At 37.8% G+C, this 14160-nt stretch overlaps 2 protein-coding genes across 2 annotated transcripts; one reads left to right on the top strand and one right to left on the bottom strand.

Annotated features, from left to right (window-relative positions):
• The first annotated feature begins 4560 nt into the window (after nt 1-4560).
• On the top strand, nt 4561-7735 carry LOC114732784 (protein IQ-DOMAIN 1). The gene is made up of 6 exons (XM_028920121.1): nt 4561-4715; nt 5209-5308; nt 5383-5697; nt 5917-6138; nt 6266-6385; nt 6650-7735. Exons 2-6 carry the CDS (start codon nt 5234-5236, stop codon nt 7346-7348), a joined length of 1431 nt encoding a protein of 476 aa, XP_028775954.1. The 5' UTR covers nt 4561-4715; nt 5209-5233; the 3' UTR covers nt 7349-7735.
• A 926-nt stretch (nt 7736-8661) lies between these two features.
• Nucleotides 8662-13274, bottom strand: LOC114732820 (uncharacterized). The gene is made up of 6 exons (XM_028920182.1): nt 12392-13274; nt 11339-11527; nt 10967-11206; nt 10408-10625; nt 9545-9799; nt 8662-9414 (listed from the first exon to the last, which is right to left on the bottom strand). Exons 1-6 carry the CDS (start codon nt 12807-12809, stop codon nt 9178-9180), a joined length of 1557 nt encoding a protein of 518 aa, XP_028776015.1. The 5' UTR covers nt 12810-13274; the 3' UTR covers nt 8662-9177.
• Between the last annotated feature and the right edge of the window lie 886 nt (nt 13275-14160).

The following is a 14160-nucleotide window of genomic DNA, read 5'->3' as shown; positions in this document are numbered from 1 at the left end:
TAAATTTAGACCATGAAAACTGAATTTGAATGGTTTTGATTTCATCACAGCAATGAACACCGAAACTGATTCCAAACAAAAGCTAGTTAAAAGGTTATATTTGATCATAAACAACGCAGCTTATAAACTAATATGTAATTTAATATTATCTATGATTATTTTGATAAGATTATGTCATATTTGTTATAATTGATTAATTTATTATTTCTGCTTAATCTGTATAAATTAAATAAGTAATTCTCATGTTAAGGACAGGAGGAAGTATGATCTTTCAGCTAACAATTTTCTAATTTTAATTTTTGGGATTTGGCAAAACAAATTGAAACATCCTAATCAAGATTGGACCTCGAGTTAGCCCAGAGTATCATCGACGCGTAAAAGCCCATTAGAGGCCCAATCGACGAGGGACAAATTTTGTTGTAACCAGTGACGACCACCACCACGTTATGACGTTAAGGATTTGGTAGGAACTTTAAAGAGCATATACTCTGTATTGTGCTTTGAATTACATGGGACGTTGTTCTTAAATTACAGACTCAACTAAGTCGTCACTCTTCAGTCACCAATGTAATTAAGAATTACACATACTATTTTGATAATCGAGCACTAAACGAGGAGATTTTTTTTGGATGGGATGAAACTTCTTATTGATATACTGGTCTTTAATATAATACCTAATTATTAATTTGAAAGGATTTAAAAAAATTAGTTAAGTTAGATATTTATTATAAATAAGTGTTATCTTTTCTAAAATATCATTCCTAATCATGTATGCTAGCTAAAATTACTATTTGATGAAACATTTAATATGCACAACTATTACAAGGCCCACTTTGAAAATAAATAAATAAATATGAAAGACAAAATAGACTGAATCTTATATTTGATACTAAATTGAAAATCAAACAAACTCTTGTAATAAAAACTAGTAGTATTTTTTTCCCCTCGAAAACTGTCCTCTTTTTGTATAGTGCTGTTCCGTGCCTTATGACTGATATTATTGCAGTTTAGTCCATAACATCATGTCGATTTATTTTTTTTTTGGGTTCTTGGGTGGACAAGTCAATGAGCCTATTTGGAAGAATGGGAGGGTTTAAAAAATTTCCTATAAACACGTTTCACGTAAGTCGAGACAAAATTCTATTCACATATTTGTATCGTATTCCGTAAATTATTATTGAAAAGCTATTTATAAACTGTTTTAAATAGGCCCAATATCATCCAAATATGAATAATCACTTTTCATTATTAGTTCACTTTGCTATAACAACCCAAATTATTGTTATTAATTGGTGGGACAGTGAAGTCCTGCCACTGCTCTTTTTGGTAAATACTATTGTGTTCGGGGGATGTTTGCCGCTCGAGGACGCTAACAAATTATTGCGAAAAATACACTCCTAAATGCTTAAATGGAATATAATCGCAGTTTATCCATACAGGGAAAGCAGGAATAAACAGCGCATGTGATGTACAGCCACGCGCCCATCTTTTCCGGGAAAAAGGGCTAAAAGACATATTCATAAATATTTTTTTTTATTTTTTTAATTACAGGAGGGCAGGTCCAAACCTAAAACACACGCTTCACATATGCACGCATATCACTCAACCAAGCAGTTGGTGGTAATAAATTTTAAAAATTTCTATTTGATTTTAAATATAATATTCATTTTATAATATACTTTATATTATAAAATAAATCTTATATTTAAAACCGGAAGAGTATAAAACACTAAACCACATCAAATTTAAGCTATGTATGATGAATAAAAAAAATACATCAAGAAAAATTAACTTAAAACCGCATCAACCAGGATTTCTTGATACGTTGTTGATGAATATTAAAGGAAATGCAGATATGAAAATATTTGTTAAATTATTAATTTTTGTTGTTCAGAAACGGGGAGTTCAATTGATAATAAAAGAATTGAAACAAAGAGTAGGATGGCCCACATCAATCTTAGAGTTCATGTGAGTATCGTTTACGAAGAGTTTTGATGACAGTCACGTGTGGTTGCAAGCATTACAACGGCTGGGAGGTGGGAACCGTAAAAATACTGGTCACTGATTTGCAGCTTTCTTATCTCCTGTCGCCAATTCAAATTCGATTGAGAAATATGCATTTTTGATTAAATTTTTTTTACCAATAGTCTATTTTATATGTTTCTCAAATCATACATATAAAATCTCATAAATTATATTATAAAGTAAGTCTTATATTTAAAATAAAAAAATTATTTACAACCATGATGAGAGTAATAACAGAGCTATGGAGGCAGACCAACGGATATAAAATAATATGCACGTTGAAGAATGCACTCATCAGTATTCACAATGTAACGTCCTCCTTAAGATACCTTCATTTTTTTAAAATGCCACTTTTGGTACCCACATGTGCTTTCTCGCGCTTTCTCTTCTGCGTTTTGTCCATTTGCTAACCGCCTTCCCGTGTTTATTACTCCTCCGATCCTTAATATAAGACCCATTTAACTAATTTGATTAGATTAAGAAAGTTAGGTAAATTAGTTAATTATATAAAAAGTGACACATTTTTCCTAAAACACCATAGTCATCTTTCTTAATACCCTCTCTCCCTTTTCTACTTGATTATGGTTGGGGGAGTATCCATAAAGGTAATTTAGAGAAAATTGAAAAATATCAGAAATGGGTTTTATATTTAGGACCAAAACCAACTCAAGAATTGGGTCATATATTAAGGACCGAAGGAGTAGTTTAATCCGCAAATATTCAAAATTTCAGACTCCTGCTCGCTCATTCCTTGTCAACACAGTTTGAATCCTCTTTCAATAAATTATTGGTACACTTTTAATTTCAATTTTGTGTTAAGTTTTCTTGATTTAAGATTCATTTTGTCACTTGTTTCAATTAAAATGATCCCAATTAGACTCGAGTTTTCATGCTCGACATGAAATCGCAAATAATCTCATCCACCTCCCCTCCTCGGTGGATAATAAATGGGGCCAATTTTCTCACCTGCCACTTTTGTTTTTAATTTTTTTTTGGTGTCCCAGGTTTCTGACCCCCTTGGCCACTCCAATCGGAGATTATTGTAATCATTAGACTTTCTGGACTTTAATAATCAATGTTTATGGCGTGAAAGGCACTTATTTTTTTTGTCGCATTCCTATATCAAGGGGCCTGTGTTTTTTATTTTTCTTCTTCAGCACATCGATAGTAGTAGTACATTGATAAGGATGGAATTAGTTTATCCTGAGGGTAATCATCATTCCGCTAATTTATCCTTTTGAATGTTCTACCTATCAAAAAAAAAAAAATTGAATTCTGTGAGTTGTATTTGTATGTCACAGCAAAATAAAATTAATGTCCTGCATTATTTGATCCGATCGCAAGTCCCATCACGATTCTATTAATATTGATAATGTGATTCAACGGGAATATACATTCAAAGAAACTGTGATTGATATGTTGGACCTTTTCGTCCTTATTTTGGCACATGTAGGAAGAGAAAAAAAAAGCCGAGGAGTGTTTATAATATATGAGAAAATCATGATTTTAACAATAATTTTATAATATATAAAATAAATATATGAAAAAAAAATTTGTCATGAAAGCATCTTTTTAAAAATGCGCTTTCATTCAACTAAACACCCTATTGTAATATCAGTAGGTAACCAAACGAATTGAAGAGAGGGGTCTCTCCACTTTCCTCCTTCTCCATTTTCCTCCATTTCTTGTATTAACCATAGGATTGCAATTTCAACTGTTCGCATTTTATATTTTATAAAATTATGAATAAAATGTTAATTTCATTAAAATAAATAAAAAAATTAAAATACTAAATTTTAGTCATGATTATTTAAAACCAAAATAAAAATATTTTCTATAATATAAAATTTAGATCCTTCAAATTATAATTTTAATAGTTCTGATTAGAAGTGGAGGAAAATAAAAAGAAATGAAAGTGGAGAGCCTCTTTTCCTAGCTAACTGAGGGGCACTTATTTCTTCAAAAAGTCGTTGTCCCTTGTTTGTTAAGATTCCCAGATTGTATCAGTGATTCAACCTAACAGCAGTATTAGAGGATTTTCATCGCAGTTTGGATGTCACACCAGCGGCAAAAATTTGAACCCAACCCAAATTTTCGCGCGCGTATTTATAACTTTATATGGAAAACCCCAAAGAGAAGGCATTTTAACATCTCGAGTTAGGCAAGAGAAAAGAAAATGCTTTTATGAAAATAAAATAAGAAAAAAAAAAGGAAAAGGAAAAAAAAAAGAAGAAAAAGAAAAAGGAAAAAAGAATCCGGCGTCACTCTCAGATCACTGTCACACCTCACAAGCTTCCCTGCTACACTGTAAAACGGTTAAAGGAGGGAGGTGAATAATTAAGAGGCGGGGCGTGATTGGCAGCGCGAAAATCAAAAGGCATGAGCACGGTGACTTCCCTTCTTCGTATGTCTGATTCTGTGATGTTGTGACATCGAGGTTTAATGTTAATATGGTGGGGACCACTGTGCGAAACCCAGGTAGTGGGGCCATTAATATCACCCAAATACCAGCTGGTCTTCTTCCTTCTCCTTTTCTCATATCACGCCAAGCCCCTTGTCAAGATCTGATTTCTTTTCCCTCGGATTTCAACTCCAAATCTTCTTTTGTTTCTTCCGTCGAGATATGGAGCCGAGTCGCCTTGGGAAGTGAAGGGCTTATTTGCGATCTGACATTTGGTTTTTTAGCTGAGGTACTTCCATTCTCATCTTGATTGGTCCGTCCATTGCAATTCTGGTTTAGCTCCGTATTTGATACGCTGTTCTTCGTCATTTTCTCCTCTTTGTGATTCTCCACTTACGTTCTTCGGTTGGGGCATATATTCCTGGGTCCGCTGAATCTTTCGCAATCTCAATGAGATATCGGTGTTTCTAAATTTTCGCCGGAAGCGTGTCATCTAGCAATGCAGTTAGATAATTCTGAACTTTCTGTTTCTTCGCTGTGAAATTCCGGAAATGTAGATTTTTTAGTCGGTTCTATGTCTGAGTCGATATCAATAACGTTATGTACATTCCTTTAACGGGTCATTACTCGATATAATCGGTAGAATTGCCGACAGTTCTGGATTAGGTTCTGGTTTTTATGCCACCCAAAGTCTTACCTTTTGCTGCTTGAAGCTTGTGTTTGTATTGGGTCACAAGGTATGAGATCTTGTCATTTTTAATATTTCTTGATTCTTGGTAAAGGATCAAATCGAGGAATGCCAAGAAGATGGGGAGGAAGGGAAATTGGTTTTCTACCGTGAAGAAAGCTTTCAGCCCAGAGTCAAAGAAAAAGGAAGATCAGGTATGCTATATATATGTCTGGTTTATCTTAATTCTGTGAAACAGTTCTGATAGTTTTAGCTCCTACACGCGCAGAGATCAAGCAAATCAAAGAAGAAATGGTTTGGGAAGCAAAAATTGGAGATCTCCTCAGACTCGTACGTGGGTTCTGGGAAAACAGCACGTCCCCCTGCTCCTCCACCTGAAGAAATTAAACCATATGATGTTAAGAATGAAGCCAGTCAAAGTCATGTTCATGAAGTTGCAACAGCTGTGGCAGCTGAGAGATCGATCCATGCTGTTCAGACTGCAGTTGCTACAATACAAGCCCCTAAGATCTCTCAGTTTGCCGGCAAATCAAGGGAAGAGGTGGCTGCAATAAAGATTCAGACAGCTTTTAGGGGATATCTGGTATGTCTTGCGTTTTACAGAAGACCAATGTTTATTCACTCTTCATATGTTTCTTCTAGAGTCATTCCATAGCGAAGGTTTCTTACATGAAGTTAAAACTTATTTGGCTGCTCTCCTAAACCAAGCTTTGGGGCAATCAGGGGGGTCGGAAATGAAATTCTTGTTAATTGAATGATTGGTCGACTTCTTGAACTGAAATCTCTGCAAAAAATCGTTCAGGCAAGAAGAGCTCTGCGAGCTCTGAGAGGGCTGGTCAGGTTGAGGACACTGATGGAAGGGCCAATTGTAAAACGCCAAGCCACTAGCACTCTTCGTTCTATGCAAACTTTAGCTCGCGTGCAATCCCAGATTCGTTCTAGGAGGATCAGGATGTTCGAGGAGAACCAGGCTCTGCAAAGGCAGCTCTTACACAAGCATGCAAAGGAGCTCGAGAGCATGCGGGTCTCTGGGTTTTATTTCTTTGTTTTTTCATATAATACTGCTTTATCCTTCAATTGGATCAACATTTGCCTGGTCTTCAGAATATAATTTGGCAAGTTCTCAACTTTGTTTCAAATTTTCATCACAGATTGGAGAGGAATGGGATGATAGCCTGCAATCAAAGGAACAAATTGAAGCCAAGTTACTACAAAAGTATGAGGCAGCTATGAGGAGAGAGAAAGCGCTCGCTTATGCATTCACTCATCAGGTTCTCTATCTGCTTATGAACTTATTATATTCATTATTTTTCCTCGTCAGAAGAGGAAAAAAAAAGGGAAAAAGGAATGCATAAATGAAAACTAACAGAAAGATAAAAGCAAAACTGACTTTGTATACTTACGAACTGAATTGCAAGCTGGAGAAAACAGACGAGGAGAAAAAAAAACCAAATCTCACGTTAGCCGTGTTAATGCAAGTACTGAATTCAATTCAAATGAACAAGTTTTGATTCTTGTGGTAAAATGTCCACCAGCAAACATGGAAGAATTCATCCAGATCGATAAACCCAATGTTCATGGATCCAACAAATCCTTCTTGGGGATGGAGCTGGCTGGAACGATGGATGGCAGCTCGGACAAGGGAGAGCCAAAGCACAATGGAGAAAGAAATGAACGATGACCGTTCATCTGTGAGAAGTTCTAGCCGCAGCATCACTGGTGGAGAAATCAGCAAATCATATGCTCGTTACCAACTCAATTCTGAAAAGCATTCTCCCACAGCAAGCCAAATCCCCGACTCACCTAGCTTCCACTCTTATTCAACTCCTTCAAAGCCAGCTGCCAGAAGACTCAGGAAGGCCAGCCCAAAGAACAGCTTTGCAATGGACGATGACATTAGAAGCGTGGCCAGTGCGCAGTCAGGGCGGTTCCGGCGGCACACCATCGGTGGCGCGTCTGTGAGAGACGACGAGAGCCTTGCGAGCTCGCCGGCGGTTCCGAGTTACATGGTGGCGACTCAGTCTGCAAAAGCCAAGTCTAGGACGCACAGTCCGTTGGCAGCTGAGAACGGCACGCCACAGAAGGAGAAAGATAAAGGGTCCTTTGGGACAGTAAAGAAACGGCTTTCTTACCCGCCTTCACCAGCGAAACCATGGCGGCATTCAAGTGGGCCACCGAAGGTAGAAAACAATTTAAATGCAGAAATCGCTACGGGCAATGGTGGGGATGCTTAACTAAATCAGAAGAGGAAAGTTTCAGAAGTGAGGCTGGAAAGATCGTCTGAAAAATAAGAGAAATGTTCGTTTGACTTGAGTGCTCCATTTTACTTACCTTTATAAATTAAATTTTATGCCATCGTCCTGGAGGTATTTAAAATCGTTTTGCCTGCTGTTTTTTCCTTTTTTTAAACGTGTCCTTTGTTTTTTTTTTTTGGTATTTTCTCAGACGGAAAAGGGTTCTCACAAGAACAAGGAAGATATAATAGCAGATCATCACTCTGTTTGAAAGATCGTGATTTCTCGTTTGAGACATATCATGTATATTCCATTTCATTAACTCATTGATTCGCAAGATATTAGTATGGATATAGCTTCGAATATTGAGATGGTTTGCTCTGTTTTCATCCTCTTATATTATATGCTGATCTTTGGAGGATCGAAGTTTGTGACAAAGAATGACATTTGTACATTTTAAAATTTTGTGGTCGAATCTAAATTTATAGTGTTAATTACAACTGACCCAAGCATTTCCCAAGAAATGCTGACAAGAGGTCGCAGCACTTTCTATTCCACTCCTCCCTGTACCAGCTACCGCTCTAGTAGCCACAGAACCTGTTTGTAATAATAATGAAAAACACTTATAAACACGTGTTATATAAAATTAAGAAAATTTTTTTACATACTTACTTTATATTTTATAAATTACAATTAAAAAATTATTTATAAATTATTTTAAACAGATCATAACCTGTTATATGTTCCAGTGTCCGAAGGTTGCTCACTACGCAGGATTTGGTTTAACGGACCCAGTAGGAATAAGGATTTTAATGTCAATTGGTTTGGGAGTTAAAGGAGGAAGAAATAATAACAAACGGACAAATTTATTCTTGTCCTAGACTACTGATGCACACCCGTCTTTGTCTCCCACGTAAATGGTCACTTTGTTTGGAATTGCACACCAGAAATATGTGATCCCGAATGTGACTATGATCAGTGGGATTTTGAGAATCTCAGCGCAAACGCAAATGGAGAGATAGCAGATAACCCATGTGCATTTTTTTCCCCATATATATACAAGGAAGAGAATGTCACAAAAACATGCTCCTCTCTTCCCAATCCCGACTCCAGTGTAAATTTTTATGAACCTACCAATGATAGAGAATAAAATCCTTCTCATCCTCTATTTTTTCTCGCAAAAATCTATAGATTAAAGAGGACAGCTTCGAAGCGGCACATTTCCTCAAGCCTGATACTCTCAACAAAATAGAAATTCGAATTGGTTTGCCCGTCCATTTATCCTCACAATTTCGTTGTAAACAACATAACAATCTTGTAAAAGCGTTGTACTTTACCTTAATTCAAATGTCAACAAATATCATAATCCTCATAAATCTTTAGCTAAAATAAGATATTCAGATCGAATTATATTTTAGGGGGTGGGATAACCCGTTCGTTTTATTTTTATATGCTTTACAGCGACATCTGTGGCATGCAGTCAAGCACCAAGAGGCAACGAGCATTTCCGGAGGATCCAATTAGCCAGGCGGGAAAATGACCCCCCCCCCTAAAAGTGTTAGCCATTGGACAGACTTCTGCCGCTCAGTTAATGTAGATACCATAAAACATCCTAAACGAGATAAGTGATGCAATGTAGTGTGGAAAAGTGGGAAAAAAAACAACCTTAGTGACGTGTTGTTGCTTTACCTCTATCTCCAAAAGCTCTTATGACCCGAAATTTTCGGACTAGTAATGAATATTGTCGTCTTTCAAGCTCCATCCAGCAGAGGAGCAGCCTGTGGTATTTACAATCACAGCCTAAGGAAGCATGAATGAGTAGCCACGAGTCATTCCATATCAGAAGCAAAAACTGGTAAATCTTCCTCAATTGCAGTTTCCTCTTGTTTTTCAAGCGGGCCTTGAGGGTTTCCAAAAAGGGTGGAGAATATCTGCCTATGACATTCATCACAGAAGAAGAAATAGGACAAGTGACCTTCATTTGGAAGCTTATGGATAACTGCCTCCGGCAAAACTCGTCCAATGTATTCTGCTATTGATGGTGGAACCACCCTATCATCCAATCCCTGCTTAGAATTGAAAAAGAAAGCATACAAGAACAAAACTAAGCATCGAAATGAACTCATTCTCGATAGGATATTGTTAGGATAGAAGGAACAGTCAAACAGCATTACACAAGAAAATTTGAGTTCAAACCTGCCATATGTTTATAGGGCCAAGAAATCCTGCTAATTCACATTCTACTTGGCTGTACATCGACTTCAACCAAAGAAGCAAGCCTCCTGTTTGGCACTTCTTATGCACCTGAAGCTCCGTTAAATCAAATCCCCAGTTTGTCACATGCAGAACAGCTTCCTCTACAAATGGCTGTGTGTTCCCCTGGCGCACTGACTCCTCCACATTCCGCTGCCAAAATTCTTCAAATACTGGCTCTTCTATCAGAATTTCATCCTGAACATGCCAACACGTTAATTTAACAGATCATGACAGAAATGTCATGCCTTTTATCAATGAAAGCTTAAGAAAACTGTGCTATCAAAATGAGGAAGTCTTTTACCAAGCACTGTGTTTTAATTCCTATTTTCAAATCAGCCTCACTATTATGCCCAGGTATCAGTCTCCCAGGCAAGTTTAGAGGAAAGCAACAAGGGCCTATTTTCTCATGGATATAGATTATTTGCAGTCAGATACAGATCACTGAAGCCCCCACATTCTATATGATAACTACAACGACAATGAGAATATAATATGAAGATATTCTGGAGCCCAATTACTCATCCCCTCATAATACTAAGATTAAACTCAATGAGTCTATAGCTATGAGTCTATGTAGCTTCAGTTCACGAGACATAGCAAATCTCTAACGAGTTGACATGTTAGATGATTCTACTTATTTTAACCAGTGGCAGCATGGGCAGACAACAGCCACTCACTAATGGATACAGTTGCTTCCGGTTGACATGAAGTCAGAGTTATTATCAATGCCTATTAAAAAAATTAATATATTGATAAAAAAAGGTAACAAGTGCTTGTAAATGGTTGGGGATTAGCATATTCACCTTCTTTCCCAGTGAAAAGGACAACTGCTTATCAATCTTATCATGCTCTCCTGACAAGAAGCTTTTCCGGTAGAAAAAGGAGAGAAGCTTTGGAAATCTACGTGCCAATGAATACATAAACTTCCTCCTTGGCAGCCACTTCTCCCAAGTTCTTTTGATCTCATTCTGAGTCATACGTGGCTCAAATGGATTGATCATAGGAGCTAGCATAGCTGCACCTGCAATTTCGGGTAATATCATAAATAACATCAGACCCTCTAATATATTTCTTTTCATCTGTGCAGGTAGCATGGAGAGTAGAACAGGAATAAAGAAGTAGAATGTTTGCATTAAGCTGTATGAATGGACCTAAAGCCAATATCATAATTGGCATCCACACTGTATATTGGCCAAAAGTTATATACCAACATAGTCTATAATTAAGCCTCAAATCAAGCCTTAAGAATTTAAAGCTCCAAAAGCAACCTCAAATCAATAGATGGGAAATAGGAATTCCAGATGTTGAACATATAGCTTTTAATCAGAATCTAAACACTAAAATCATAATATTGTTGAATACCTGCAATTCTGTCAGGAATGTATCGGAGTGAAGCCCAAGCATGAATGCATCCGCTAGAGTGGCACATAACCCAGAATTTGTCACTAACATTGACAGCATTGACTAGATGCAGCAAATCCATGGCCGAGGAGTTAAGATTTCTCTTGGGATGAGGATCACTCTCCCCAAAACCAGGAAGATCATATGTGACTAAACGTATGCCATACTCTTCAAGAAGAGAAGATTTAACCCCAGGTATACCTTCAAATCGGGGAATAGACAACAATAAATCAGATAACAGACACGAACAAAGGATCTATTGTAGGTTCCTGGTGACAATATGCTAGAGATTATGAATGTCAATCCTGAAAATTAAAAATTCTGACAACTCACCTGCCAGCCTGGACGAAAGAAAAGCATGTGGAGCAACAAGGGAAAATCTAGAGTTTTCAGCAGGAACACCTTGCTCGTCATAAGCCATGTATCTACCATCAGGAAGAAGTATGCGCCTAGCACTAGGAGGATGCACGCGCACCTTTACCACTGGGGCTACAGAGTCACCGTTGGGATCTACACTAATAGCTGCAAATTGCTTATAAAGGTCAGTAGATTTCATGCCAAATTGACATCATCAAGCAGAAATCATTCATAAACAATTATCGTAGTTTCTCTAGGATCTAAAAAAATGCACATAGCAAGTGATTGAAATAGCATGGACATTAAAAAAAACAATATTGGGTTGGGGGGGGGGGGAGAGTACACTAAGTTAATGGAGGCATACATATAAATCAAGGTTTATAATTACCCAGAAAAAAGGCTGAAAACAACAATTTGGAAATTTTCTATAAAAGTCAATAATCGCCCAAACGGTGGTGAGGTCCCTTCGAATGAAGCCCACACTCGTGCACAGCACACACATAGCCTGCGTCTGAAGGGACGGGGAACAATAACTGACTTACTATCAGGAGTTCAAGAACTGTAAGTTATGTATTACAGCACAAATTTATTATGGCTATTGACTAGTAAACGAATAATTTTCCCGTAAAAATTCAACGATTGGCTGAAATTCAGTTCCGAAGACCCTTTTCCGAATGTAACAACCTCAGCATAATCCATGACCCCCGGCTTATCCATCAGTGATGATCATAGAATGATTAAAATATGATAATCGGTGCTCATTATAAATTTCGACCATGAAAATGATTCCACACAGCGATGTTATAATAATCCCGCAGAAGTAGAATTGCCCTATGTTATGGAAGTCTTGAGAGGATAAGAGGAAGTTCAGAATTTCACAGCTCTATCAATATCCCCAAAAAAAACAGCAGTAAAGTTATGGTGCAGCAATTTATTACAAACTATCTAAAAAAAAGTGAGAGAAAGGAAGCTTTAATGAACAGATGAATTAACGAAAGAGTGAACAGAGAGGGCACTCAATTAAGTAACCTGCAAGTGCAAGAATGAAAACGAAGAACACGACCGACCAAGCTTGAAACGGATCCCGATCCTCGGGCAAAAAATCATTCAGAAACCTTAATCTCTCTGAAGCCTTGGCACAAGGCCCTCGGAGCTTTCTCAGTACATATGAGTTTTCGTTCAAGAAATTCTGCTGCACAATGTCCCTACAACCTCTACCAAATTCCGTAAGTATCTCACACCAAGCCATCACAAATCCCACGGCCTGATCCTTGAAGCTCTCTGCTGATCCCTCCGATTCAACTGTCAGCGATTCACGGGGCACATACTCTGATCTTCTCACCTCAAACGACGGCGTGGAGGATTCCACTGGATCTCCAGTATAACGCACGCCGGAGCTGTCCAGAAGACTGGAGAACTCATCTCTCCACGAGTCCACTTCCGCCATTTACACTCAAACTAACAGTCACAACTGGCTCACACCTCAGCAGTTGATGAAATCACCCGCTTCAGCAGCGCTTTCATGATCAGGAATTTAGGAAAAAGGAGAAGGTGAGTTCTGATGTTTATATATAAAAATGAAATGACACTGTGAGTGATGATGGCAATGGCCAACCAGAACAAAACAGAACCGAAATGTAACTTTTTCCAAGCGTAATCTTGAAGCTATATTTTCCAATTAAAAAATGCCGACCAGTATTCAAAATGAACATAAAAAATTCAAAAAGAAGTTCATTTAACCAAAAGAAGAAGGGAGGAAAAGGGCAATGGTAAAAAAAGCCTGGGTGTGCACTGTGCAGTTAGTCTCTTTTCCCTTCCGACGCTGAAACTTGCGTTCCTGCGAAATGTGAAAAACTAGATGGTATTACCTGATCTGTCCGCTAATTCGTATATTTTTATTCTGATTTTCTGTTGTGAAATAGAGAACCCTTGCTATTATCCATGGGCTTTCTTCGCTGGCGAATGAATAAGGAGCGAGTAATGGTGGGTAGAAGTTACCGTAAGAGCATTTGATTATAGATAAGGCTTGAACGGTGGTCCATCTGAGGGTGAATATATGGACACGTCAGCAAGCGGATGCCGCCCAGCTTACGCCTGGCTCGCTCCATGGTGGGCGCGTGTGTGGGTCTGGCACGTCGTGGAAAGTAGTTACCTGTGTAGTTGTCGGTCACCAAAACCTCAACGCCAACTAGTGTGACGAGGGACGAGGCCCATGTGAGCCGCACAACGAACCATATCTTCTTTCTGATCACTTCCTAATTTCCTGAGAATTTTTCGCATAAGAAAATGTACAAGTTGAAGTTTAAATTTTGAACGAATAGTTTAGAAAATACAATTTCAATCAACTAGTTGAGTATGCATTTAATCATAAAGGAACCTCATCTAAAGACTAGCCTCGTAGCTAGCCAGGAGTGGCGTGTTTAGTGGAGTGTTTTTTCAATAGAGGCCGTACGAAGAAGTTGGAACGGAGGCGAGAGGCGATGAAGCGGGTGACGTGGGGATCTCTAGTTGGCCGAATCAACAAAGACCCCATTTGACACAGCAGTATAAATCTCTTATAAGCACGTTTCTTGAATAAAACTCCTCTCACGTATTTCCATAAATTACTATTAAATAGCAGCTTATAAATTATTTATAAGCTGTTCTAAACAAGCTTAATTAGGGTATGTTTGGCTCAATGAGAGGAAAGGGAGGGGAGGGATTTTAATAGAGGGAAGGGGAGGGGAGGAAAGTGAAAAGATTTTAATATTATCTTGTTTGGATTATAAAAAAAGAGGGGAGGGGAGGGGAAAAATATT

Source organism: Neltuma alba, unplaced genomic scaffold (assembly GCF_004799145.2).
Source record: "Neltuma alba isolate B1F8T4 unplaced genomic scaffold, ASM479914v2 tig00012937_pilon, whole genome shotgun sequence".
NCBI classification, from domain to species: domain Eukaryota; kingdom Viridiplantae; phylum Streptophyta; class Magnoliopsida; order Fabales; family Fabaceae; genus Neltuma; species Neltuma alba.
Note: the sequence above shows the minus strand (reverse complement) of the source record. Positions and strands in the feature narration are given on the sequence as shown.